Genomic DNA, 27,261 nt, shown 5'->3' on the forward strand with positions numbered 1-27,261 from the left:
ACTGTGGGTATGTGCCTGACCATTCTAGACCATAATGATCCCACAATCTGCTTCATGCACTTATGCGTATTACACACATTACTTTTCACTAGCATATCAATTTAGCATGCTCCACCTGATCTTTATAAGCATTAGTCTTTAGTACTCCTTAAACAGTTAATTCGACTTGTGTTGTGGCCTTGGTTGACCAGGACTGGGATTGATAGCTGTAACATGGAGCACAGCTCTAGCAGACATGGCAGTCCTAATGGCTTAGTTTGGCACTCTGTCGATTTGGTGTTAACTGCTGATCCCAGAACAGCAGTAAATCACAGCACTTATTGAATGGAAGTGAAAGCGGAACACAGGCTGATTTCAATCTTTATGAGCTAAATTAATTGTTGTATTGATTTGTAGGGCTTCTACAAAAGAGATTATTTGCGGTGTTTATTGTGCAACACATGTGATTATTTGTTTATCGATTAATAATGTGTCCAAAATAAAAAAAGCTTTTTAAAAATCAAAGATTGTATTAAGTTCTTTGTTCTAATTGTTATATATTTAAAAAAATGAAAAATAAATAAAAAAACATGCCATTTTTCACAAAAATCGTAAATGTAACTGCTTAAATGTTGTTTGTTATAACAGTCAGGTAAAAAATGTATAATAATCATATTTTTAGTTTAAGTTTAAAATATTGTACACACATCAGGTTGCACCACAAGTTAAATATTTATTAAAAGGCTTAACCTTTTCTGATTATTCCTTATAAAAAAGTGTGAATTAATAATACATATTATTAATAATTTTGGTGTTTTGTTTTTAAGAATTAATAATAAAAGATTATGCCTTTTATTAGTAATTAATAAGGTTTGATTTTCAAGAATTCCATTGTTTCAATAAGGATTGCCTCTTAAATAAGATAGCAGGAAAGTTGTTTTGTTCTGACATTTTTGACAAGCAAAATGATATTGATGCTGAGACTGAGACTGATCTGTCAGAACTATTATTTGTATGAACTAACCTCCATCCTGTGACTTGAGTGCCTGTTGACATTACATTTCTTACCTTCCCCTTCTTCTCCAGATCCGTCCTATCAGAGATGCTCTTGATTTGCTGACAGAGGGTTAGCACGTGTCTGCCAGACGGCCCTGTTGGACTGTTCCCTATGGCTCCTGGGGTTGACCTGTGAAAAGCAGTCAAGCTGGACACCGCCGTATCACCCCCCACTGCCACAGCCTCAGCCCTACCTGTCCCGCTCTCCCCCCGGAACCCTCATCGTACCTGCCAGCACCCCTGGAACCCACCCACCTCTGCTCCAGACAGCCAGGAGGAGCAGTATGTAAGCGAGACCACGGCCAATGATGACTCCAGGATTTGCAGAGATGCAGGAACCATCACAGGTTAGAGTGTACAAAATGCAGGGTTTGGCCCTATCCCAAATGGCAATAAGTCAATGAGACCATAGGGTGTCCCATTTGTCCTTTTAGAATTCAGAAGGTTGCACATGAGTGCCCCCTTTGCGGTCGATATGCGCCCTTGATGCACACTTTTGCCCTGGTGCAAACTTCTTTCCCAACTCATAAGAAGACCATGAGTGGTTAGGGTGCCATTTGGGAAATGGTCTTTTGTCATTTTAGGCTGCTCAAGAACGCCCTTATTGTGGTCGATATACGCCCTCAATGCACACTTTTGCCAAAAAAGTTAATTTAAAGGGGGGTGAAATGCTGTTTCATGCATACTGAGCTTTTTACACTGTTAAAGACTTGGATTTCCATCCTAAACATAGACAAAGTTTCAAAAACTAATGTTGGACATTTGATGGAGTATTTCTGTGTTAAAAATACTCCTTCCGGTTTCTCACAAGTTTTGGAGAGTTTTTTTCGAGTATGGCTCGACTTGACGTTAATAAGAGCGGAAGGTCCTTGTATGGGCCAGACGGACTCTTCTCCCGGTAGGGTGCGCGGGCGCGTGACTAGAGGGAGAGAGGAAATGCACGCCCATAAACACTCTCTCAGGTGCCGATCCAGGCGATCCAGGCGCCGCGATCCACTTTATTCCTATGGGTGACGTCGAGCGACTTCAACGCTTCATTCCGGGAAGGCAGCGCTGCATTTGAACCGATTTGAACGCAGAAATGACGGGAAGCTTCACAACACCGCTTCAGTCGCGTCGCAAAAGTGGATCTCCACCGTTCACTGCTGTCAGGACTTCACCAAATCATACCAAAGAAGTGTGTTTTTGACGGAGCGGTCCCAGCGATAAAGGTTCGGTCCTGCTTTGGAAGCAGCCGGTGAGTTAAACTGCTTCAAATGTCTATGCTGTTGGCTCGTCGCTTGAGTAAACATCAGTAAACGACACGATCGCGTGCTTCGTCATTCAAATGCGCTAACGGTTACTCCATTGTTGTTCTGTATAACGTTACACTAGTCTGATGTGCAAAACCGTTTTGCTTGCTACTGCTAAGGTTTAGTCGCATACAAAAGTCCATAAGCCGAATCATGTCCTCATAAACTGCGAGTAAAGACACACAAATGTTGACAGACCACTAAATACAGTACATACCACAGAGACGGACGTCCTGCTGTTGCTGTTTCTCTTGTTCAATTTATTTCAGCCTCCGAATGATTCTGGATCATCTATTAGCTGAGCTCGATAGCCATGAGTTTCTCCACGCTTGAGGACGTCACCGATCGTCATTCTTTAGCTCCGCCCACACGATACGCCTCCAGCCGCTCATTTTTTTTCCGGAAAGACTCGGTACAGCCTATATTTCTTTTATAAATATAATAAAACTAAAGACTTTTCGGAGATATTAAGGATGCAATACTACTCTATAGGTACTCAAGATTGACATGAGATTGACTGAAACTGAGTGTTTCACCCCCCCTTTAACTTTAATGTAGACTTGAGACTAATGTAGACTGTAATTTAACTGATAATAGAGCTGATGGTTACAAAAGCTAAAAAAAAGAAAAAAAATTACACTTTTATTCTTTTATACTTGATTAGTACTCAAAATTCACTCTTAATAGAACAAAAAAATGTATGTGCTGCATCTGTTAACCTGCAAAGCAGCATTATTGTCTCAATTTGGAACCAAACATTTCTAAAGTGATTTAGCGTTTATGAATGTTTAACGGTAAAACTATTCTTGCACAAATTGGAACGTTCAATTCAATAAACCAGTATTTTTTGGAATGCTTTACAGAACAAACATTCAAAAATGTTTCTTGGACTATGCATGTACAGTACATCACTTTTGGAAAAAGTGAGAAATTATCAAAGTAACTGTTTGCTTCTAATAAGCCTTTCTGAACTTAGTACCTCCCTTCAGTTTTTCAGCATGAGTAATACTGTACGGACAGCCTACACACACAGGGCCGTTTGGACTCCATTATTTATGAAACTAGGTCACTTCAAGAGGCATAAAGTTTATTATCTGTGCTGCGCCAACACTGATGCCTGGCCTGTGCTGTCATTTGTCTCATGTTTCTGCAGCTTCATTCCTGGATTTTGTCATTGTGATCTTGATTATGATGATGATTTATTACTGTGAAACATTCAACTAATCTTGGGCCAGCAGTAAAAGTCTACATCTTTCCTTAAGACTGAATCAAACTGTTTTCCCCCTTGGTAATACGTTAGGAAAGAGCTGTCAGAGTCAGATGTTTTCCGCTTTTATTGTTAAAAATAGCTGTTGTCTAGCTGGAATTGTGGCTCTTTGTTATAGTGTTGTAGAGATGCTCAGGTATAGCATTTAGACTTCAGTGATGGCATACAGATCACTTTGGCTTTCTGGGGTATAAATACATTATAGAAGTGTGAAAAGTACTGGAACTGCGGTACCAAGTTTGAACAGTACCAGCTTCTTTAGCGGTACCAGTAGTACCAAATCTGGTACCCACTGAGAGGCGGCTGTTTTTACACATTCTCATGCTTATTTGTGTGCATTCTGCGTGAAAAGCGTCAAAGGTTTCTCTTTAAGTGTGTTTGAAGCGTTGAGCATTCTAGCCAATTGAGTCTATGAATGCAGTGGCCAATCAAAGGCTTTTAAGTTAAGTCTAAAGAATTCAGTGGTTTTTATTATAACCTAATTTTTTCGCACAAGCTCTAGGTCTGTGTCCGAAATTGCCTCTATACCCTTAAATAGAGCACAATTTGAGGGGACAGCCATTTGTAGTGGTGTCCAAAACCATAGTGGATGTTATTACATGAATTCATTCGATCCCACAATGCACCTCAATAATGAATGTACAACTGATGTACACTCAATGGCTAGATTATACCCATAATGCACTGTGACAGTCGCGGCAAAATAATTTCCCCATCTGACCAGGAGATGGTGACCGCCAATCCATCAATTTTCCAAACTGCTCAGCCCATGTGGCTACAGCATAATATTATACATAAATTCCTTTTTAATTGATTATTAAATTGTTTAATTAAGGTTTATAGATAGATTCCATGGCAGAGTTCAGATATATGTTTTCATTAATGGAGCTGCCAGTTTTCTACGTTTCAAAAGATTATTAAACGGCAAGCACAAACTATGCTAAAGCAGGAGCCCATCCGGCACACTAAGTGTCCGGATTCACTCACTCGTTTTCATTCACTCTTTCAAGTAGACGATATTAGTAGAGTAATGTATGGAACAGTGGATGAGGGTATAGGGGGTGATTTCGAGCACAGCTATAAATAAAGGACGTGATGATCAGTGAATGTGTTGAACTATGCCGACTATAACAAAACTGACAGAATTTGAAAGCTTGTTTCATATCTAAAGCAACAAAATACAAAGTTCATAGATCAGAGATGGGTCACAAATAATGTTTAGTGAAGGTTTGTTTAAGTATCTGAAAACCACAAAGACATTTGAAAGACTGGTCTTGAGATTTAAGAATCACTATCGGTTCAAAATGGTAAATCAGTATTGTCAACCCAGCCCTAATAAGTAACAAAATTAGTATGCTGAGAACCGTGAAATTTGACTGGTTTTCAAGTTCAAGTTCAAGTTCAAGAGTTTTTATTTGTCACATACACAGTTATACAGAATACAACCGGCAGTGAAATGTAAACAGGTCCGCTCCATGGACAGCAAATAACAATTAACAAAAAAAAAGCACGATAAATTATAAAATAGGGATAGGATAAAATAGGAATAGGATAAGGTGCTATATATATATACATATGTAGAATTATGAATAAATCAAGTAAAAGAAATAAGAGATGTGAAATAAAATAAGTGAGATAAAGTAAACTGGAGACTATAAAAATAAATACGTGGATAACAGAAGTGCAGGAGTGTAATGTGCAAACAGCATTATAATGAGAGTTACATGGAACACAAGAATAAAGTGCAGTGCAATATCAGTATGTGAGTTTGTTAATACTGAAGTGAGGTGAAGTCACATGTTGTTAAGTGACAGCGTTCAGGAGTCTGATGGCCTGTGGGAAGAAACTCCTTCTGAGCCTTTCAGTTTTGGCCATCAGGCTACGGAAGCGCTTACCAGAAGGCAGCCGGGTGAAGTGGGGGTTGGCCGGGTGATTAATGTCCTTGATAAGTCTGTGTTTTGGTACCGTTTTGACAACACTAATGCAGATACCCTAAATTCATGCCATTGGTGCACATGTGTGATTTCAATCATATCTGTGAAGTACTAGGACATGAACTGCTGTTAAAGGGTTACTTCAGTGATTAGCATATGGCTTTGTATCAGTAGAACCCCCTATCCCCCCTCCCCCTCCTGCTTCGTTTGTGCCTGGACACTCCCTCAGTGGCTAAATCACATTATATTGAACAGACATGTTCATTTTTTGAGTGTAGGGTCTGTTAGGTGTCTAACTGAACTGATTTTATGAAGATTAACGCGGTGGGAAAGCGATCAGTGATTCAGTAATCTAATAGCGGTGGCTTCAGGAGTGGCCTTGTGGGGCAGCGAAGCATTCTGGGAATGGTTGTCTTTCATCCCCATAAGACAAAAATAAATGTTCTGTCTTTTCTCAGTCTAGAAGGAACCAAATTCAAAATAGTTTCACATTTCTACTACATTAATGACCCAGTTTAAATACAGATTCATCTTCCCAGTGCTGAAGTATCCCTTTAATTGATCATGTTTGATTAGCTTTTTGTGTCTGAGTTAGCATTATGGTTTTGAAAGGAACATCTCTTCACTGGTGGTTTAATCTAATCTGGCCTGAAACAAGCTTTTAAAGTTCAAAGTTCTTGTCATGCGTTAACGCTAATTACTAGAATGTACATTTGGACTGCTCTGTGTTCACTGTCTGGCGTGTGGGTGTGTGGGTATTACAATGCAAACATGGTTTATAAGGACACTTTCTGTGTCCTCGGAAACCACATGTCTTAAAAAAACAATGTACAATAAAAAAAATATTATGCCAGTGGACAGTTGACGTAAACCGTGTGTGTGTGTGTGTGTGTGTGTGTGTGTGTGTGCTATACTGTGGATACATAGACAATAGTATAGCAGTGTGTTTGAATAGGACTGCACATCCAACTGCTTTCGTTCCATTCATTGGAGATAAATGCCTTACACCAAATTAACGTAACTGGCAAGTGTAACTGGATTTTTGGCACCAGCTTTAGGCTGTCGTCGTTTTTCCTGTCGCCTCCTGGAGACACATTGTGTGAGCCCTTAAAAAAGCCTCTCTTGGATTTTCTCTGCTCGTCTTTAAGGGCCTTTAGTTGTGTAACAGTATTATGTTTACGTGTGATGAGAATGTAAACTGAAGATGAACATTTTTGGTCACTTCCTTAGTTTACAATGTCCCCAGAGAAAAAGGGAGGATGGGAAAGAGATCTCGAATCAGCTTTTTTTAAAATATGATTTAATGGGTTTTATTATTACAATTATTAAATCGGAATATTAACCCACTGGAGTCATGTGGATTACTTTTATGACTTTTATGATTACTTTTGTTCGACTGAAAGAAGAAGGTCATGTACACCTAGGATGGCTTGAGAGTGGTCATTTTTTAATTTTGGGGTGAACTATCCCTTTAATATAATTGCATCCCTACTGTTGACTGAGGCCCCAGATATTTGAGTTGAGGGTGGTGGGTTGGTTTTGTCTAGGGTGAATACTTTAGCAGTAATAACTGACAATCCATTCAAGGCACTTGAGAGATTTCCTCTGCTGTTATCACAGATTCTCAGTTGGATTAATTTGCATAGTGCAAATAATGGGCTGCCATTTCCTCCTGCTCCTGACAAGTAGTCCTTAATGAAACAGTGAGAGGCTTCCTACTCGATGCCTTCTAAAAATGTCCCATTTACCAACAGAGTTTTCCATTGATTTGTTGTTACTTACAGTGAGGAAAATAAGTATTTGAACACCCTGCTATTTTGCAAGTTCTCCCACTTGTGAAATCACGGAGGGGTCTGAAATTGTCATCGTAGGTGCATGTCCACTGTGAGATACATAATCTAAAAAAATAAAATAAAATCCAGAAATCACAATATATGATTTTTTAACTATTTATTTGTATGAAACAGCTGCTAATAAGTATTTGATTACCTGCCTATCAACTATAATTCTAACCCTCATAGATCTGTTAGTCTGCCTTTAAAATGTACCTCTACTCCATTTATTATCCTAAATTAGATGCACCTGTTTGAGGTCGTTAGCTGCATAAAGACACCTGTCCACCCCGCACAATCAGTAAGAATCAAACTACTAACATGGCCAAGACCAAAGATCTGTCCAAAGACACTAGAGACAAAATTGTACACCTCCACAAGGCTGGAAAGAGCTATGGGGAAATTTCCGAGCAGCTTGGTGAAAAAAAGTCCACTGTTGAAGCAATCATTAGAAAATGGAAGAGACTAAACATGACTGTCAATCTCCCTCAGACTGGGGCTCCATGCAAGATCTCACCTTGTGGGGTCTCAATGAAGAAAGGTGAGAGATCAGCTCAGAGCACCGGAGGAGCTGGTCAATGGACCTGAAAAGAGCTGGGACCACCGTTTCCAAGGTTAATGTTGGTAATACACTAAGACGTCATGGTTTGAAATCATGCATGGCACGGAAGGTTCCCCTGCTTAAACCAGCACATGTCCATGTCTTAAATTTGCAAATGACCATTTGGATGATCCAGAGGAGTCATGGGAGAAAGTCATGTGTTTTCTTTTTGGTCATAATTCCACAAGACTGATGGGCACAATCCCAAGAACACCATCCCTACTGTGAAGCATGGGGGTGGTAGCATCATGCTTTAGGGGTGTTTTTCTGCACATGGGACAGGGAGACTGCACTGTATTAAGGAGAGGATGACCGGAGCCATGTATTGCAAGATTTTGGGGAACAACCTCCTTCCCTCAGTTAGACCATTGAAGATCGGTCGAGGCTGGGTCTTCCAACATGACAATGACCCGAAGCACACAGCCAGGATAACCAAGGAGTGGCTCTGTAAGAAGCATATCAAGGTTCTGGCGTGGCCTAGCCAGTCTCCAGAACTAAACCCAATAGAGTATCTTTGGAGGGAGCTCAAACTCTGTGTTTCTCAGCGACAGGCCAGAAACCTGACTGATCTAGAGAAGATCTGTGTGGAGGAGTGGGCCAAAATCCCTCCTGCAGTGTGCGCAAACCTGGTGAAAAAATACAGGTAGCGTTTTTTACGACTGTACTTGCATACAAAGGCTATGAACCAAATATTACTATTGATTTTCTCAGGTGTTCAAATACTTATTTGCAGATGTTTCATGCAAATAAATAGTTTTTAAAAAATCATACATTGTGATTTCTGGATTATTATTATTATTTTTAGATTGTCTCTCTCTCACACAGTGGACATGCACCTAAGATGACAATTTCAGACCCCTCCATGATTTCTAAGTGTGAGAACTTGCAAAATAGCAGGGTGTTCAAATACTTATTTTCCTCACTGTGTGTAGTACCGTTACTACACATAGCTAGATTTTAAGAAAAAATGTTTTGGTAACACTTATGATAAGGTTAATTAGTTAACATTATATTTAACTACATTAATTAACATGAACTAATAATGTGCTGCACAGCATTTATTTATCTTTGTTAATGTTCATTTCAACATTTACTAATTCTTTATTAAAATCTTGATAACATTAGTTAATGCACCACTGTGAACTAACATGAACAAACCATGAACAACTGTATTTTTATTAACTAACGTTAACAAAGATTATCAAACACAGTAACAAAAGTTACTAAATCATCCATCACTATGCAAGTCATTATTTTGTTTTTCGTATTTATTTATTTTTTTCTCACAAAAACTTTTCTCGTCGCTTCATAAAATGATTGTAAAATCACTGTAGTGAGATGGGCTTTGTAACGACGTCTTTAGTGCCTTTATGGGTCTTGAGAGAGGAAATGACATTGTTGTCAAAGAAGGCCTTTCTGAGCCCTCGGATTTCAACAGAAATGTATTAGTTTGTGTTCTGAAGATGAATGGAGGTTTAATGGGTGTAGGTCTCACAGCATGATGGTGAGTAATTAATTACAGAATTTTCATTTTTGGGTGAACTATTACTTTAAGGGGTTGCCTGGAACGTGGCATTAAGAGACATACTAGAAACTTCCAGTAGCAGTCTGGCAGAAGTTAGATATTTTGCTTTATAATGTTTTAAATATGGAGATTTTTCTTACACAAACCCATCGATTCACTTTAGAAGTCCTTTATTAAACCCCTTTTTATATGACTCTGATTGTATTCATCTGAAAGAAAAATGCAATATATACACCTAGGATGGCTTGAGGGTGAGTAAATCATGGGGTAATTTTTTGTGTGTACTATCTCTTTAAAAGAGTTGATTTTTCTGGATTTAAACATTGTTGGAAACCTTTGGGATAATGTAAATACACAAGTCAACAAACATGTTTTTTTTTTTTTTTTTTTTTTTTTTATTAAACATTTCATTTCTGTTCAGTTTCTTTTATTTCAGTTAATGTTTGTTTTATTTTGAAGTAATGAAAATAAACATTATTATGCTTTTAATTGTAGTTATTGATGATAACCCTGGTCCCAGGTCAGTGCAATAATGTCTCCAGTCAGCTTGATGAAACATTGCTTCAAGGAAATGTGGTTGGGATTTTGTGACCAGCCCTTCCTCCACTGAAGGACAAGGTGGTGAATGAGTGAGATCATCGCCCCACCCCCTTCACAGCATTGTGTTTTCAGTGTTTTGCTTTCATATGTGAAAAGATACGTCGGGTTAGAGTGTTGTAATGCCACAGGCATCTTATTAGCATATACAAATCTTTAGGTCATTTAACCTACTTTTCTTTAAACTGTCTGGATGCAATGTCATGGCACAGTGCCATCTAGTGGATGTCCAGAGTTAATGGTGATGGCCGTTATGTTCCACTTTCAAGTATTTTGTTACAGCAGGTCAAACAGCTCTGAGCAGTGCAGCATAACCTATGTTTACTTGTTCTGTTTAATGAGGGTTTGAGATGCTCCAGTCAAGCTTGTGTTCAGAGCAGGCGTGTTTCTTATCTCTGAGCTGGCTTTCATCTTTGACCTTTGACCCATATGCACTAAATACTTGAGTTTGAGTTTAAACGCAAACTATGTAAGGTTTTTAAATTAAAAAATCCTAAAACAACCTGAAGAATGTTATATATTTAGTTGACTTATGTACTTACATTATCCCAAATATTTCTAAGAATGTTTAAATCCAGAGAAATAAGCTATTTTAACCAGCACACGAACCGTGTCCGTGCATCGCCTATCAATGATCGCCTATCGCGTTACCCTCTTTCCGGTTTTTATTTTGTAGAAACCATAGAAACACCAAAGACGCTTGAATATATTATGCGTTTTAGTAGACGGGAGAAACTGATTGGACAGGTTCATCGACAGAAAACGAATCATTGTTATATAGCTCAATACAGTTTTTTCCTTTTTTTTTCTTATTGTTTAAATCTGATATTACCATACCTCATATCGAATGTGACAATGTTGGCAGATCAGTATAGTATATAGAATTAAATAAGACCTAATAAATTCATTTGATTTGTATATTTAGTTGAATAACTTTGATCATAATTTTAGTGTATGAGCAAGCCAAGCCAAAGGCGACAGTGGCAAGGAACCAAAACTCCACCACGGCATGATGGAGAAAAATAAACCTTGGGAGAAACCAGACTCAAGTCAGGGTGTCAGTTCTCCTCTGGCCTATTAACACACCGTGTATGATTATTATTCTGGCAACCTTACAGGACAGAAATCATATTAGATCGGAATATTGGGTTTATTGAGGATGGTGCGTCGATTACACAAAAATATGGATATTAAAGGGATCAGAGTCATCACGCCAGAGACGAGTTTATTGAGGATGACGTGTCAAGTAAACATTATTAAATATGAATATTCGAATAATCGGAGGCATCACGCCAGAGACGGGTTTATTGAGGATGACGTGTCGGGTAAACAATTATTAAATATGAATATTCGAATAATCGGAGGCATCACGCCGGAGACGGGTTTATTGAGGATGACGTGTCGGGTAAACAATTATTAAATATGAATATTCGAATAATCGGAGGCATCACGCCGGAGACGGGTTTATTAAGGATGATGTGTCGGTGAGGCAAATTCAGGAGACACCAACTGACACGGGCTCAGCAGACACTCCGGGATGTGCTGTAAATAGAAACATATTGTGGCTTTACATAGTTTTATAATTCAGATAGTAGGTAAATATTCTTTTTATGATTCAGACAATTTGCTAAGGCCTTCGACATTGAAATGGCATTTATATCAAATGTCTGTATGATTTTGAGCTCTATAACATTTTTAAACAAAACACTTCATGTTTTAAAGCTACACTGTGTGATATTTTCCCCCATAGCGATGAAAAGGTATATGACCATCCAGTGAATATTACGCTGCGTCACAATTCGCCTACTTATACTACGTCCTAAAAGTATGTACTCTTTTTGTGAAGAAAAAGTATATACTTTTGCATGTGTAGCAGAAAAGTATGCAAGCTTCGGGACATACTACTTCGCCATCTTTAACGGACTCTGTCGCTTAGTTACGTGCATCCCGTCACCGTTTATCTGCCCTGTCAATCATCGTCAGATTCATCACAGTTAAAATCTTCCACATTAAGTTTAATCTCCTACCGTATCGGAGAGAAATGTAGCCGCTCGTTGATCTGCCATTTGTGGGTCTTTAATACAGAGACACTCCTCTAATGTGATCACAGTTTAAATATAATGATGCATTTAAAAGTTAATGGCCAAACGTGTCATTACAAAAGTTCACAACGCTGCTGCAGGTGAAATATAATGTGGACAACACTGTATAAATTAAAAAATAAAAAGTATAAATATACTTTTGTCAGGTTAAATATTGATAGTTGGTCACTCAAACCCCTTTATCTAAACTTCTCTACTTAACCATCGGACTCGCACATCCGTCATGTTTGTAGTTTTTAACGCTTTTTATCCGCGTTTGTAGTTCTAATCGAATCCTCGTCCAACTCGCAGTGGGTTGTGGCAATATCAGCCGTTAGAGTGCCCATCGATCCATACTTCGAATTCGGACCGGAAATAGTAAACCATCCGGGAATCTTTGGAATACTCTTTTCAACATACTACGATTTGGGACATACTAATTCTATTTTTTAATACTATTTAGTATGGATAGTACGCGAATTGGGAGGCAGGGTTAGTTTCTGTTCCTTTTAATTCCAATTTAGTTTTAACTCCTACGGTGGCCGATTTAGTCCAAGATTACCATGGCTTCCAGTTTGACCTCGTCCATGAGTGTTCCTTCAAGTGATGAGGTTACTTTAGAAAACTATTACGTTGCAGTCTTAATTCTCCTTTTCACTTTTTTTCACTTCCTTGGCGACTCTTATACTTATCCTCGAGAATAAGAGTGATCCTCCATCAGCAACAGACATTTAAAAAAAAGGCTTTTAGCTTTTCATATAGCAGTCTCAAGCAATCCCCCTCTTCACATTCGACACGGTGCCATCGAGTGTTAAAACGCGAAAGCCCAAGCTTGAATTTACGGGAATGTCCCTCTTTGGCTAATGTACTTTCAAGATGGATTGGCAACATGGCGACCGGCATTCAAACCCCTCACCCGTATTTATTTTTAATGGCATTATAAACTTGTTGGGTGACAGTGAGCTGAATTACACGCGGGACGGAAATGCTGGCTACAAAGAAATCTCTAGCTCTCGTTTTGGTCATAGTTTGGCTTGAAAAACGGAGATATTTGACTGTCGTCGTAGGAGAAGTCACACTGCAGGATGGTGTGCCAAATCTTCTGACACTGCCAGAATTTCGTCTGAGGTAAAATTTGAGCGCAGCGCTCATTAATCGGCGGCCGGTGAACATGTCAAACTAACGACCAAAGACGTCAGATTTTAGCCTAGGATCAGAGGAATCTTTTAGGATTTGCTAAATTTGTCTCAGACGGCCAAATCGTGGCCAATATCGCACAGTGTGTACCCGGCTTAACCTAAATGGATGAAGTGAAGGAGTGAGAGTGAGTGAAGTCAACTAAAAAAATTATAGATAGATAGATAGATAGATAGATAGATAGATAGATAGATAGATAGATAGATAGATAGATAGATAGATAGATAGATAGATAGATAGATAGATAGATAGATAGATAGATAGATAGATAGATAGATAGATAGATAGATAGAACACAGTGTTAAAAATCGTGATGTTTGTGTCACATGTTGCAAGATCAGCAAGAATGAAACAGTCTTGCAGTCTGTACTTTGCTCTTGTAACACCATCATTAGCGTTGCAATTGAACACTACATGTCAAGCACCTCTTATTCTTCCTACACATTTTTATCTTCACTTTAGCCCATTTACTTGTTTAATTACAGTAGACTCTGAATTTCCCCCTTACTGTCTTCAGTCAACACTCAAACTCATTCAGGGTCAAGTCTGTGTAAATATGCATGTTTAAAGCTTAATACAGTTTTGTAAAGTCAACTTTAGTATTGTTTTGACACAGTTTCCAAGGTCATTTTGCCGGCCTGACTCACAGGAAAGATTATCTCAGAATTCCCAAAACAGAGAGACTGTTTGACTGCTGTTGCCGTAGTAATGAACCGCTGATGTGTGGTTTGGCAAGGCTGGTCAAATATAATATGCAAGCACAATATATCATATTGGTTATCAGTCTTTTTATTTAATTTGATTTATTATTACTTTTATTATTATAATTATTAATATTGAATCATTTTATTTTATTCTGCTTCTTAGCCTTGATTTACAGATATTGAAAGTAAAGTGTGGAATAAGGAATTTAAGCCTTGCTCCCTGTGTAACAGCTCGTCTGTTGAGAGCAACAGTAACTGGCAGTTTTGTTTGCAAATCTTTAAAATGTATTCGAGAATTACAGTAAGATGGCATTACACTTCATTTCAGCAGCTCTCTAGTCTCTACTACCGTCTGATTGGCTCTTTCCCAAAGATTCCAATTCATATGTGTTGCGATGCACATTTGTGTGTCCTCTCATGTTCTTTCTGCTGAGTCATGAAAACCTTTTGTGTCCTTAAATAAATAGAGAATACATTAGGCTTCAATAACCAGGTGCAGAATCACCACTTTAATATATTTAATCATAATAAGATTTTTAATACAGTCTATAAGTCTATATAATGTATATATACACTGTATTTAAAATCCTGTTTTGACTTTGTTCGTTTATATTAGCTTGTAAATTCCGTCTTTTATTTGGAGTTAAGTGTGCAGGTAATGTGTGCTAAAGGTGATCTACTAAATATACTTTTACTGTTGTTGTGTGCATGCGTGTGTGTGTGTGTGTGTGTGTGTTGTGTTTTTAACTGTTCAAGTGTAGTCACCCTGTTCTGAACTCCAGCTCATGTCAAACTAAAGTAGCAGTCCGTGACATTAAACCACCTTGACATTCTCTGTTTGACTTGTGCTTGTACAAAGAGAGAGAAACTGTTATTGCTGAAAGACTTTTGCACAGATCATCGTCTAAGCAGAGCCATTGTCTTTTTTTTCTGCTTTTACATAAAAAATGTAAATTTTTCCATTGTTGTACATAAATGTACGCAAACATACACACAACTATGTATATGTGATGTCAAATCGTTTAACCGTGATTATTTGCATCCAAAATAAAAGTTCATGTAACATATGTGTGTGCACTGCGTATGATTCTAATGTATATATAAATACACATATGCATGTGTATATATTTAAGATAATGTGTTATATTTATATATAATATAAATTATATAAATAAATATACGTTATAAATATTTCTTGTGTGTTCACACACACACACACACACACACACACACACACACACACACACACACACACACACACACACGTTTCATATATTAACATGCTGCTGTTTTTGCTTTTTTATCATATTTAACCATTTTTGCATTTATATTATCAGCATAAACATTTGAGTAAAAATAATTAATTAAAAAATCATAATCATTTCCATGTTTAAATATTTGTTAATAATATTATTTAGCATTTCTGTAGTTTGTACTATAGTATGCTATTTTTTTCTGTTGCATTAAAAATATTGTGTATAATAATGCATGTGTTGAGAAAGTTGGGTTGCTTCTCTGTCTTTACCCTTACACTTACTAACACACTGAACAGCTGTTAAACTCCTAGATTTATCTCTCAGGCAGTTCCCCTGAGGCTGTCTAACTTCCTGCATAACACACACCCCCCAAAACCCCTGATCTGCTGCCCGTTCTGAGAAAAGTACTGTAAGTCCCACATGTTTTTTCATGAAAAGAGAAAACTGATCCAGGGTCAGAAGGACAGGAACAATGAGCGCTGAAGTCAACTGGTCCGAGAGCAGTTCGGTCTATGTTTAGTGAGGGGCCATGTGACTGGTGTCATCAGCATGCCAGACATGGCTGGGCTGTGTCCGCGTTTGCTCACTGCCTCCTCCCTCGTCTTTTTCACTCTCCCTCTCTTCCTCTCATAATCACTCATTCTCTCGACGCCGTGTCCGATCTCGAAGGAGTGGAAAATGTAAGTTTGGGAGAGGGAACGGAGCGCCCGTGGCTGCAGCACCATGAGTGAGTACTGCTTCTTCACTCTCTCTGGACTTTTCCTCACTGTTCTATCTGTAGGCTGAGATTTTGAGTAGATGTTCATCTGTGCCTCAGTGTAAAGGCTAAGTTGTTGATCTTTAGGGTTCGTTGAACTGGGACTAAGTTGGCTAAAAACCTTTTCGAAGCCTTCATTTTTTTTCAAATGCTGTCAAAGAGAAATTTTGTCTTGGATTGAAAGTTTTCTTTAAGTTTATTTTGTGTTACTTTTAGGGATTTTAGACATTTTGTTTTTATCTATCTATCTATCTATCTATCTATCTATCTATCTATCTATCTATCTATCTATCTATCTATCTATCTATCTATCTATCTATCTATCTATCTATCTATCTATCTATCTATCTATCTATCTATCTATCTATCTATCTAATTATCTATCTATCTGTCTGTCTGTCTGTCTGTCTGTCTGTCTGTCTGTCTGTCTGTCTGTCTGTCTGTCTGTCTATTTATCTATCTATCCTTGTCTGTCTGTCTGTCTGTCTGTCTATTTATCTATCTATCCTTGTCTGTCTGTCTGTCTGTCTGTCTATTTATCTATCTATCCTTGTCTGTCTGTCTGTCTGTCTGTCTGTCTGTCTGTCTGTCTGTCTGTCTGTAATACATATAAAGTGGGATTTAAAAGTCTGGCTTCACAATGAAAGTCTGTGAGTCAAACTCTATTAAAACCTGGACTTTAAGAACCATTAAAAAATATTTAAAATGGATAAGGAATTTATGTGTTCTGGCCAGTTTTTCTAGGAAAATAAAATAAATATAATTTACTATGTTGCATACTTTGGCGTGCGCGTGCGTGCGTGCGTGCGTGCGTGCGTGTGTGTGTGTGTGTGTGTGTGTGAAATATCAGGTCATACACATGGAATCATACAAATTGGTCAATTTATCAAATATAATATAATATTATATTTATTATATTTATAATATATATATATACATATATAATATATATATATATATTAGTTTCAGCTTGTCACTGAAAGTATTTTGATAAAATATTATATTCTAATAAAAAGTATAAACTCAATCATTTACAAATTGGACCCCACCGTAAATGCATGATAATGTTCTCAGTGGCACACAGAGTCTTTAAAGGTGAAGGAGACTGGAAGGACGGCATGATTTCACTAGTGCTGTCGCCTGAAATAATCACTGGTCATCCACATCCAGCACACACACTCACACAGGCCCTGTCCCTTTCCAGGGCAAAAGGACACTATATTTCAACACAGTATGAAACCAGTATAACTTGTTGATTATTGTCAGGAATTTGTATTTTTTCTTAGTTTAATTTACAGTAATGGTTTAATAGATTTTATGCAATGCTGCATTATTTTTGCCCTGCCCCTCATTTCAGCAAAGTCCTGACAAGTTTTGACCTGCTCTGTTTTTAGTTATTTTTTTGTCATTTGGCTCTAGATAAACTGCTCTATAGTCAGAGTTTAATAGAATGAAACCTTCACCCGATACCTGTATGCAGATTTTCTTTTCATCAATCTGAAAAAATACATTCTGTTTTCCCTATGCTTGTTAAGATGTGATTTCCATTCTCAGTTTTTTTCTCTGTTTATGTGGCAGATATGCCTTCATGTCATTCTGTACAATACGGCATAAGTTTCCCTCTCATGGGCCCCATGCTTTTCAGGGTAGTGTAGAGAAGACTGCCTGAGTCATTCAACAAGCAGAGCGCTACAGTACAGTAGGAAAGTTAAGTCTGTGTAACCCTTTAGTAAACCCTTTCATAGTAAGCCCTTTAAAGGGGTCCTATTATGATTTTTCACTTTTTAAACTTTAGTTAGTGTGTAATGTTGCTTTTTGAGCATGAAAAACATCTGCAAAGCTCAAAGTCCACTCCAAAGAGAGATCATTTATTCAACAGAATCCACTTTCCAAGAACTACAAAGTGCACATTTTGACTACAATGTGTTTTTTCCGCATCTTCTTCCGTTCCTCATTTAAGGGTGCGTTCACACTTGTCATGTTTGGTTCGATTAAAACGAACCCTGGTGCGGTTGCTCGGTTAGTGCGGTTCATTTGAACATATGTGAACGCTGCCACCCGAACTCTGGTGCGCACCAAACAAGCGGACCGAGACCGCTAAAAAGATGGGTCTCGGTCCGCTTCCAAACGAACTCTGGTGCGGTTCGATTGATATATGAACGCAACATAAATGATCCCCGCCCACAGAATATGTAAAAAAAGGATACGAGACCTGGTTGAGCTGCATTAGAAAAGACAGTGTTGTCGTTATGCCACGTTAAAGATACTGTTTTATCCATCCTGTTTCCAAAACTCTTGCTGATGAACTTGGAGTAACCCCAACGTTTATTACGGAGAACAGCTTCTAGAGCCTAAGAGAGTACAATGGGCTACACACGAAAGCTTCTGAAATGGAGCAGTTCCCACTTTGTCAGGACAATTTGTTGTTTGTGGTTTACGACTTGGAAGTATGTCTTATTTCTAGTTGCGTTTTCTATTAATAGTTCCAAAATTATACATTTTATGTAGTTGCTATGATGTAAATAAAGGGAAAAGCTTAACCTCCGCTAGCCTTCTAGCTAACATTAAGTCAAGTCACCTTTATTTATATAGCCTTTTTGTCAATTGTTGTCAATTGTTTCAAATCAGCTTCACAGTGATAACAGGAAAATAATGCAACAGAAATTGATCTATCTGTACAGCCACTCTGGAGAAAACAATGATGTTATCCAGCTTTATCCATTAGTGTTGATATAGTGTTTACTGTAGCTTTTGTTAGTCCACCGCCCCTTAGGAACATTAACCAGAGTTTTGTGATTAAAGGAGTACTTCAGCACTGAGAAGATGAATCTGTATTTAAACTGGGTCATTAATGTAGTAGAAATGTGAAATTATTTTTTTAATTTGGTGCTTTCTATACAGAGAAAAAACAGAAAATGTATTTTTGCCTCATTCGCTGCCCTACCATGCCTTTCCCAAAGCCAACGCTACTAGATTACTGACTTCAACGCTTCAGCACAGCATTCCCGGAAGGCAGCGCTGCATTTGAACTGATTTGAACGCAGAAATGACGGGAAGCTTCACAACATTGCGTATTTCCACGGTCAATGCTGTTACAGGACTTCAGCAAATCATACCAAAGAAGTGTGTTTTTGCCACTAAATACAGTACATACCACAGAAACGGACGTCCTGCTGTTGCTGTTTCTCCTGTTCAATTTACTTCAGCCTGATTCTGGATCACGTATTAGCTGAATCCGATCGATAGCATACTTGGGTTTCTCCACGCTTGAGGACGTCACCGCTTTGGGTGTGCTCGTCATTCTTTAGCTCCGCCCACACGATACGCCTCCAGCCGCTCGTTTTTTTCCCGGAAAGACTCGGTACAGCCTATATTTCTTTAATAAATATAATAAAACTAAAGACTTTTCGGAGATATGAAGGATGCAATACTACTCTATAGTTACTCAAGATGTGAGATTGACTGAAACTGAGTGTTTCTCCTCCCCCCCCCCCCCTTAATGTCTTTGAAAACTTAACTTTCATAGGAATTAGTTTGAGAAGTTGAAAGACTTACTTTGCTCTGCTGGCCGCACAAAAAACATGAATGCCTGAGGCTGCAGCTGAGTGCTGTGTGATCTCCATCCCCCACGCGTGAGTTGAAAACATGCGGAAATGGCTCCCTCTGCTGGCTGTAGTCTTTAGCCTCTGGCTAACAATTCCTCCGATGGCGCAAATTGATGATATTTGCGTCATGGGAGGAATTTTTCCAGAAATAAAATGCATAAATCTCTTGTCTCAGGGGTATATGAGGGGGGGAAGCACAATCATTTGAATATACTCCACGGTTTCTACTGATGCAAAGCCATATGCTAATTGCTGAAGTAACCCTTTAATTACTGTTTGTATTACCATATTTTTTAGACAAATATCATGATTAAATGCTTTATAACATCATATCGAAAATGTATGAGAAAATTACAACAACAAAACAACACTGAAATGTCCTGTGAAATCCGTGCTTGCAGAGTCTGTGCATGAAATCCGTTAATGTAAAGTATGTGAAAAATACTGTGTTTATTATTTCAAAAACAAAATCAAGACTTCATAAAAGGCCATAGAAGGCCCCTTTTAAAAAAGGTTTTTAAACTGACCTGCCATGAGCTCAGAGAATTGTACAGCGCTGATGTGTTTTCTATAGAATCCTGTGAGATTTATTTATTTATTTAAGTTTACTTATTTATGAATCATTTTTATTTATGAATTGTTTTTAGCATCATGTTCTGGTAAACTTCTGAAAAAAAATTACACTTCCGACAATCCTCAAGAGAGATCCACCACCAAAATTGTATCTTCCTCTACTATTATCACATTACTTAAATATTTGTAATGGAATATTTTGCAATAAACATTAAATATATTGTTAATATATTGTGTATATATTGTTCTGCACATATAATCAGTGTTTTAAGTAAAGATTTTGCATATGCTTTTATTACCAGTCTTTAATGTACTTTCTTGCTTAAAATTAAAGATTATAATGTTGGTTTGATCGGTTGGTTCGTGCATGAATTTTGAAATCTGTAGCGAAGGAATGAATGGGAAAACAAAAGTTAGCAGTACTGTTTTGCGCTAACCTGATTCAGCTCAAATGGTGAAACTGTGACTGAAGGTCTTTCATTGGTTCAATCGGTTCATTGGTTTATGGCATTATCTGACTATTACCTTCTTAAAACTAACTTCTTTTTACTATATTGCCTAAGATATTGGGACAGACACCAATTGGTTTGGAGGGGTGTCTGTCTGAATATATTTGGCAATATTATGTGTGAACAACTGTAATTAGCACTTAAATAGACAACCCCTTTTTAATGCTATGTGAATGTGGCCATTGTATTCAAATGTTTCTTCACTTTAAAGTAGTATTTTAACAGAAAATTACAAACAGCAGCTTCAAAATCATGCAAAGTCCATGCTTGGTTGCATTATTTTTGTATAACTTGGTGACCTTGTCTAAAGGTGAATTCTGTTTTTATCATGGGTGAAGGAGTCAGAACTGTGCTACATGTAACAGAACTGTGCTGTGCTTACAGCTGTAAGGGTTTGCATTGTGTCTGTGTGCTCTCAATAATGTACCCACAAGGCCGATCCCATTTTAGAGGTTAAACTCCTGTGCTTAGTTAAACACAAGCATGCGGCCTCCAGCACACACAGTGGTTGACTCTCTTATTTGCCACACATGTTTAATTTCAGTCTTACATTTCTGCTTGCAGTAATTTAGTCATAAGAGAGTTGTTATGATGCTATTGGTGGATTGAAATAAGGGCTGGTTGTCTGACGGAGGAGAGGCTGCTGTGTTGAACAACAGCGTGTTGTCTGAAGGGAGGATGGGCAGAATAAAATATGCCGTTAAGACTGGCTGCTTGATAATTAGCTTTAATGTTGTGTGCTTATGAATTGATAAGAGAGATTCTGTGCTTAAACCTCAGTATTTTTCCACCATCTGTGGGCTTTATCATTGTTTTATCTATTGTTCTGGTTTGTCATTTTAAAAGTGTTGCCATTTGTAAGCGTTCATGGTCATTTTGTCAGAAAAAGCACAAACTTGGTTGTGTAGTTCGTCATCAGACCACTAGAGATCAGCCTAGACTCACACTGTATATATTTACATAAGCATTTATTTTGACCCCAAATGGGTTTTTGATGTCACATCTAAAAAATTGTTAATGTTTTGTTGTTGCACTGTTATTATACAGTTATTACATGTTTTTTTATGTGTTTTCGGGTATTATCCCTGAAATGTTGAAATGTGCTTATTAGCTTTAAAGAATGTAGGCCTATGAGGTACTGTGGTGGTGCGATAGTACAGTGATGATATCAGATGACAATACCATGGTACTTTTTGTTTATATATATCGAGCCCAAAATGAATGCTATTTAAATGCTCTCTGCACTGTGTATGGGTGTTTCTGGGCTATTTTTGCAATTAATTGAACCCTACTTCACCCCAAGGTGTGTACTTCTGAACACACTCACAAAAAAACATTAGTCAAAAAGGTTAAATGGTTCTGAAAAAAAGTCACACATATTGTTTGCAGTCAAAAATAACCACATTGGAAATGGACGACAGACCAAACTTAATTCTGTGCCTCAAAGCATTATAGAAATGTCATTTTCAGATTTTCAAAAAGTGATTCAATGGATTATAGCTTCTAGCTATTACATAAATATAATTTAGTACCATAAAATCCCCTAAAAATATTAAATAAAAACATGATCAAACTAAACATAGTACTGAAATGAAATAATAAGGGTTCTTTTTTTGATGACACACAAACCGTACCATAGCTACCATAAAGTGTTAAAGTATTTTTCTCTTCATTTTTAAAAATTTATTTGTTATTTTATCATTTCAAATCTAATTTTATTTCAATTCTTTGGGGTGGGGTGTCACATTTTGTCACATCACATGAAATGTCACGTTTTGTTGCTGATGACTTCAGATGCTGTGGTGTTACTGACTTCAAAGACTACCATGGTGCCGGAAAACATGGTTGTACTATGTAAAACATGATTATTTTTAGTACAGTTTTTTTTTCTTCTGTTCAGATTCATCAAGCAAATGTCTGTGCATTCCTTGTCTCACCATTCTCTTTGCTTTCTCTTTCTCTTGTCAGATGTGTGTAACAGCACTGATCTTCCTGAGGTGGAAATCATCAGTTTGCTTGAGGAGCAGTTGCCTCATTATAAGCTGAGAGCTGACACAATATACGGCTATGACCACGACGACTGGCTCCACACACCTCTTATCTCACCCGACGTCAACCTCGACCTGACCACAGAACAGATCGAGGAGACCCTCAAATATTTCCGTAAGCACAGAATCTCTCGCTCTCATCCAGTTCCTCTATTTTTCTCTCTTCCATCCACTGTTGTTCCAGTCTCCTTCCCTGTCAACCATGATGAAGTTGTCTTTTCCCATGACACGGTTTTAAAAATAGTCAAATAGTCAATACTCAAAATAGTAACAACAAATATCTCACACATTCACTGACACATGCATTTAAACATCACTTAAACACCTTTCATTCATGCTTTAACTATGCGTTTACATACGGGTTTCACAGTATTCATTTCATTTCACAGTAAAATTGTTTCAGCTTAAAAAAGGTTCAATGTTCCCTTAATTTTAGGTTTAGTCAACTCAAATATCCAAGCTGTACAACTTCACATTTCAAGTAGACTAAACTTATAATTTTAAGGCAGCACAAACACTTTTTATGTTGAATTTGTTTTAGTTTTTTTTACCGTGTTGCTTTATAGTTCATTTCAATAAGCCTAAAGTATAAAACCATTCAAATCTTCATGGTAGTATGGCAGAAAGATTTGAAATGGTTCATTTGAATTGCTAATGGGAAATTTGTGTGTGCGAGTTAAATCAGAAGGGTCTTTTTATGCACAACAGACAAAATATTTTTCTACTTTAAATTTAACACGGTATAATACTTAAGAAACTATTTCAAACAGTGTTTTCTATTATTATATGCTTATAAGTTGTTATATTTAATTATTAATTAGTGAATCATCTAAAATATTTAGGTATGCGGACCTCCTATTAATTGAGAGATTTTTATATTTTATTAATATATTTTTATTAATATTTGTACTTGTAAAATTACTTGTGATTATTTGTGAAAAATGATTTACCCTTCCCTATAGTCATTCATATAAGATTTGAACTACATTCTTTATAGTCATAATAAGAAAAAAAAAGATGGGACTTTTTTTTTAACTGTTCATGACATGAAACTTAAGATCCTTGAGATATAACTTGGCTAATACATGCACAATTGTTGCCATGTGACAGCTGTGTTTGGTAGCCACAACACTGGGTCACATTGCCAGGCAACCGCCCCACACTGCTGGTCATTGGCTGAGTCTGCTGTCACTCACAGCACCAGAGCAGCTGATAGGTCTATGAGATCAGTTCCTTTTCCATGATCTGTCTTTGAGTTTGAGATTGAACACTTGGGTTGTCACCATTTGACCAAAAATATTCCGTATTTAACAGGCAGATCTGCAGTCGACCTTACATCCTGCCAATCTCTTAACCACTGTGTTGAAATAGTAAAATAAATGCACTCAACAGTCTAGAGGTTTTGGCCTACCTGGGAAATTATTTTGCATGGATATGTACACGTGTTCCAAAATTCCCAGTGCTATAAATAGAGTGGAGAAATGACTTGACACATAATAATTGCTGGTTTTGATAGTTGTCCTTCAGTTTACAGTAGAGACATCTGACATTGTAGATCACAGTTTTACAGCAGAGTGTGTTTGTCTGTAATTGGTTCATTAGAAGCTGATGCCCTGGATCTTATGAGCTGTCATACCGCTCTTTCACATATTAGCTAAAAATAGTTCAAACGGAGGCCCAGCTCTGAGTTGGAAAGGGACTGTGGCTAACATGATTTTATCCAAACCTTTCACAATGCATGATGTTCTGTAATATATGCAAAAGTTCTGATTTGTTAAAAACCAACTCATTTGGAAACAGACACCACTACTGTTTGTTGCTTGGAAATAGGTAATAATATTGTAGCTTTGTTTGGAGCTTTTTTTTTTCTTAAGCAAATGGACTGTCAATACCGGGGGTGATTTCAGCAATTCAATATTAGTGGGAATCACCCTCCAGTGGTAGAATGATTGAAATATATATAATGTTTCAAGGGTAGGGATGAACAATAGAGTAGGTTCTACACCCATCAAGTCGATCCCTGAATATTGAATTCATTTGTAATAATTTTATATAACCAGCTTATATTGGTTAATGTTCATTATGTATATAGGCTTTATAGTACTGCAATTATCTAGATTGGCAATATGTGACCAGTCACGGAGAGTAGGGACACAAGTCGGTTCTGGGGCATTTTGAGTTATTCACAGATTCTGAAAGTGTAGTCTCCAAGCTTTCCAACGATGTGTAAAACAAATCTGATAATATTTGGAGAAGTTGTGGCCATCTGAATGTAGGCATTTAGAAAAGTTTAAACGAGAGAAAGCAGCCTCTAAAATTTTGCAGTTCTCACCTGTTCTCACCTGCTGAGAGTGACAATAGGGCTCATTTACATCTCATTTAGATAAGCCACACCCCCTGTAAAGCTGCATGGTTGCTAGTAACGACAGACGCAACGGGAAAAATCGGACCGCATACTATTAATAATAAAGGGTAGCAAATGCTAACATTACCATCTAAAAGCCCATTATAGTAATGGGTTTTTTTGGCAAGTGATACGATGCTAACGATTACAATTAAAACGACAGTTAAGAACAATAGGTAGTTATTTGAAGGTCTAAACATGAGATAACGTGTACGTGTTCTTAGAATGAACACAAAACGACAAACTTTGGTGTTTATGGAAACACACCCCATACAGAAAAGTATTCTTGTAAATCTCGTTGCCTCCAATGAAATAAGTCGTTCGGGCACACTTTCTGTTTGCCAGGGTCTTCTTAATGGATGTACTGTGAGTCTGTTCGAAGGGGATACAGATAGAGAAATGGGTAAAGTCCGTAACCGTGGCTATAGTGTAGGGGTAAGGCGCATGTCATCTAAATGGCATGAGACTTTGTGACTTTTCCTATTTGTGCTATACCTCATACTTCAGAATAAAATTGCTAAAATTTGTTTTAGAAACCTTGGCAACAGTGAATCTCATGAAAAAAAGCAGAAGTAGTAGTTGTAGCGTCCTGGCGCATTCTGTTGCCAAAGATAACTCCAAGAAACATAAACGTACAGGTGAATCTAATGACCAAAGGAGAGTTTTGGACAAGAGGAGAAATAAAACATGGATCAATATCGGTGTGGAATTTCCTAACACTGTTTAACAAGTCTGGTGAACAAGTCTATGGCAGTGTAATTGAATACAGCATGTGTTATACATAAATAGTAAGTCAGCCTCTTTACAAATGCTGTGGGTATGTTCAGATGTACTCTTAGTATGTTTTTTTTTTCAACAGGTAAATCTGTGCTGTTACCCCAACATTTGATTTGAAAAATAAAGTGATATATATGAGTAGTAATTTAGAATTATACATTGCATTACTTTCAGCTAATCATTAGAATAAAATAAAATCATGTGATCAAACATAACGGTTATAAAACTTTATTTCATTACCTCATCCACGAACATGAATTGTGAGTCCCCGTCGGATTGATTTCCATCGGATGTTGAAGTCAAGGTGACAATTCCCATAATTCCACATTCATTCAGCGTCATCAAGCTACGCCTTTTTTACGCCAGAGATCGTGGCGGTTGGGGGCGTGAGTGTTTAAATGCTTTGAGGTCAAACATGGACACGAAAACCCTTTTTGTGTAGTTTCTAGGAATGCTACAAATGATCAGCCACTTATCCGAAAAATTATTGACAATGACTTCCTTTGATTCTATACATGGTCTCTCAGTTTGTCGTTCACATTTATATTGTTTTATATCGCAAATGATGTGAGCTTGTATATCATCTGTATACAAAAATAACGCAGTGAAAAGGTGTGTATGGTTCAAACTACTTTTACTTTTATTATTACTCTTTCCCTCACACAGTAGCGTGTTCTCCTAATTAGAGCTTAGGGTGAAGGGTTGCCAGTAGTATGAAGGCGTATTAGATATTTATAATGATATATTATACCGGTATATATATACCTCAGGGTTGTAAGAAAGGGGGCTTAATGGACAAAAGGTTTTGAACCACAGTTCTAGGCAATTTGCTATCTCACATATATATTTCACCACAAATTTACAAAATAAGAAATTATATTTGCATACTGCCAAACATTTTTAGTAAATAAAGCCTAATTTTAGCTCTTTATTTATTTGTTTGTTTGTTTGTTTGTTTTTTATTGGTTTGTTTGTTTGTTTGTTTATTTAGTAATTATTTGGCACCTACCCCAATTATCTTTATTTTCAAAATCATGTGGAAAAAAAAATCTAATTATTATTATTATTATTATTATTATTAGTTTTATTTCAATTGTAAAACAGATTTGTAAGATACTGAAAAGATACTGAATTTATTCTTAATTTGTACTTAATAAATAATATATATATATATATATATATATATATATATATATATATATATATATATATATATATATATATATATATAATATAAATATATATATATAAAAAAAGTTGTCATAAC

The 27,261-nt window shown here is 37.2% G+C and overlaps 1 protein-coding gene across 3 annotated transcripts in view; it reads left to right on the forward strand.

The window, feature by feature from the left end:
• Nucleotides 1-1,181: 1,181 nt before the first annotated feature.
• The window catches only part of trak1a (trafficking protein, kinesin binding 1a), a 70,542-nt gene continuing 44,462 nt past the window's right edge, over nucleotides 1,182-27,261 (forward strand). Inside the window, exons 1-2 of one of the 3 annotated variants that reach the window (XM_067449195.1) lie at nucleotides 1,182-1,382; nucleotides 22,734-22,928. Coding sequence is in view for 2 of the 3 variants with exons in the window: in XM_067449196.1 (XP_067305297.1) it covers nucleotides 16,045-16,048; nucleotides 22,734-22,928 (199 nt within the window). In the remaining variant the exon portion in view is untranslated. Of the gene's footprint in view, nucleotides 1,383-15,877; nucleotides 16,049-22,733; nucleotides 22,929-27,261 lie in introns of those variants that run through there. The other 2 variants (XM_067449196.1, XM_067449193.1) reach the window with 2 other exon arrangements.

Source organism: Pseudorasbora parva, chromosome 7 (genome assembly GCF_024679245.1).
Source record: "Pseudorasbora parva isolate DD20220531a chromosome 7, ASM2467924v1, whole genome shotgun sequence".
NCBI lineage: Eukaryota > Metazoa > Chordata > Actinopteri > Cypriniformes > Gobionidae > Pseudorasbora > Pseudorasbora parva.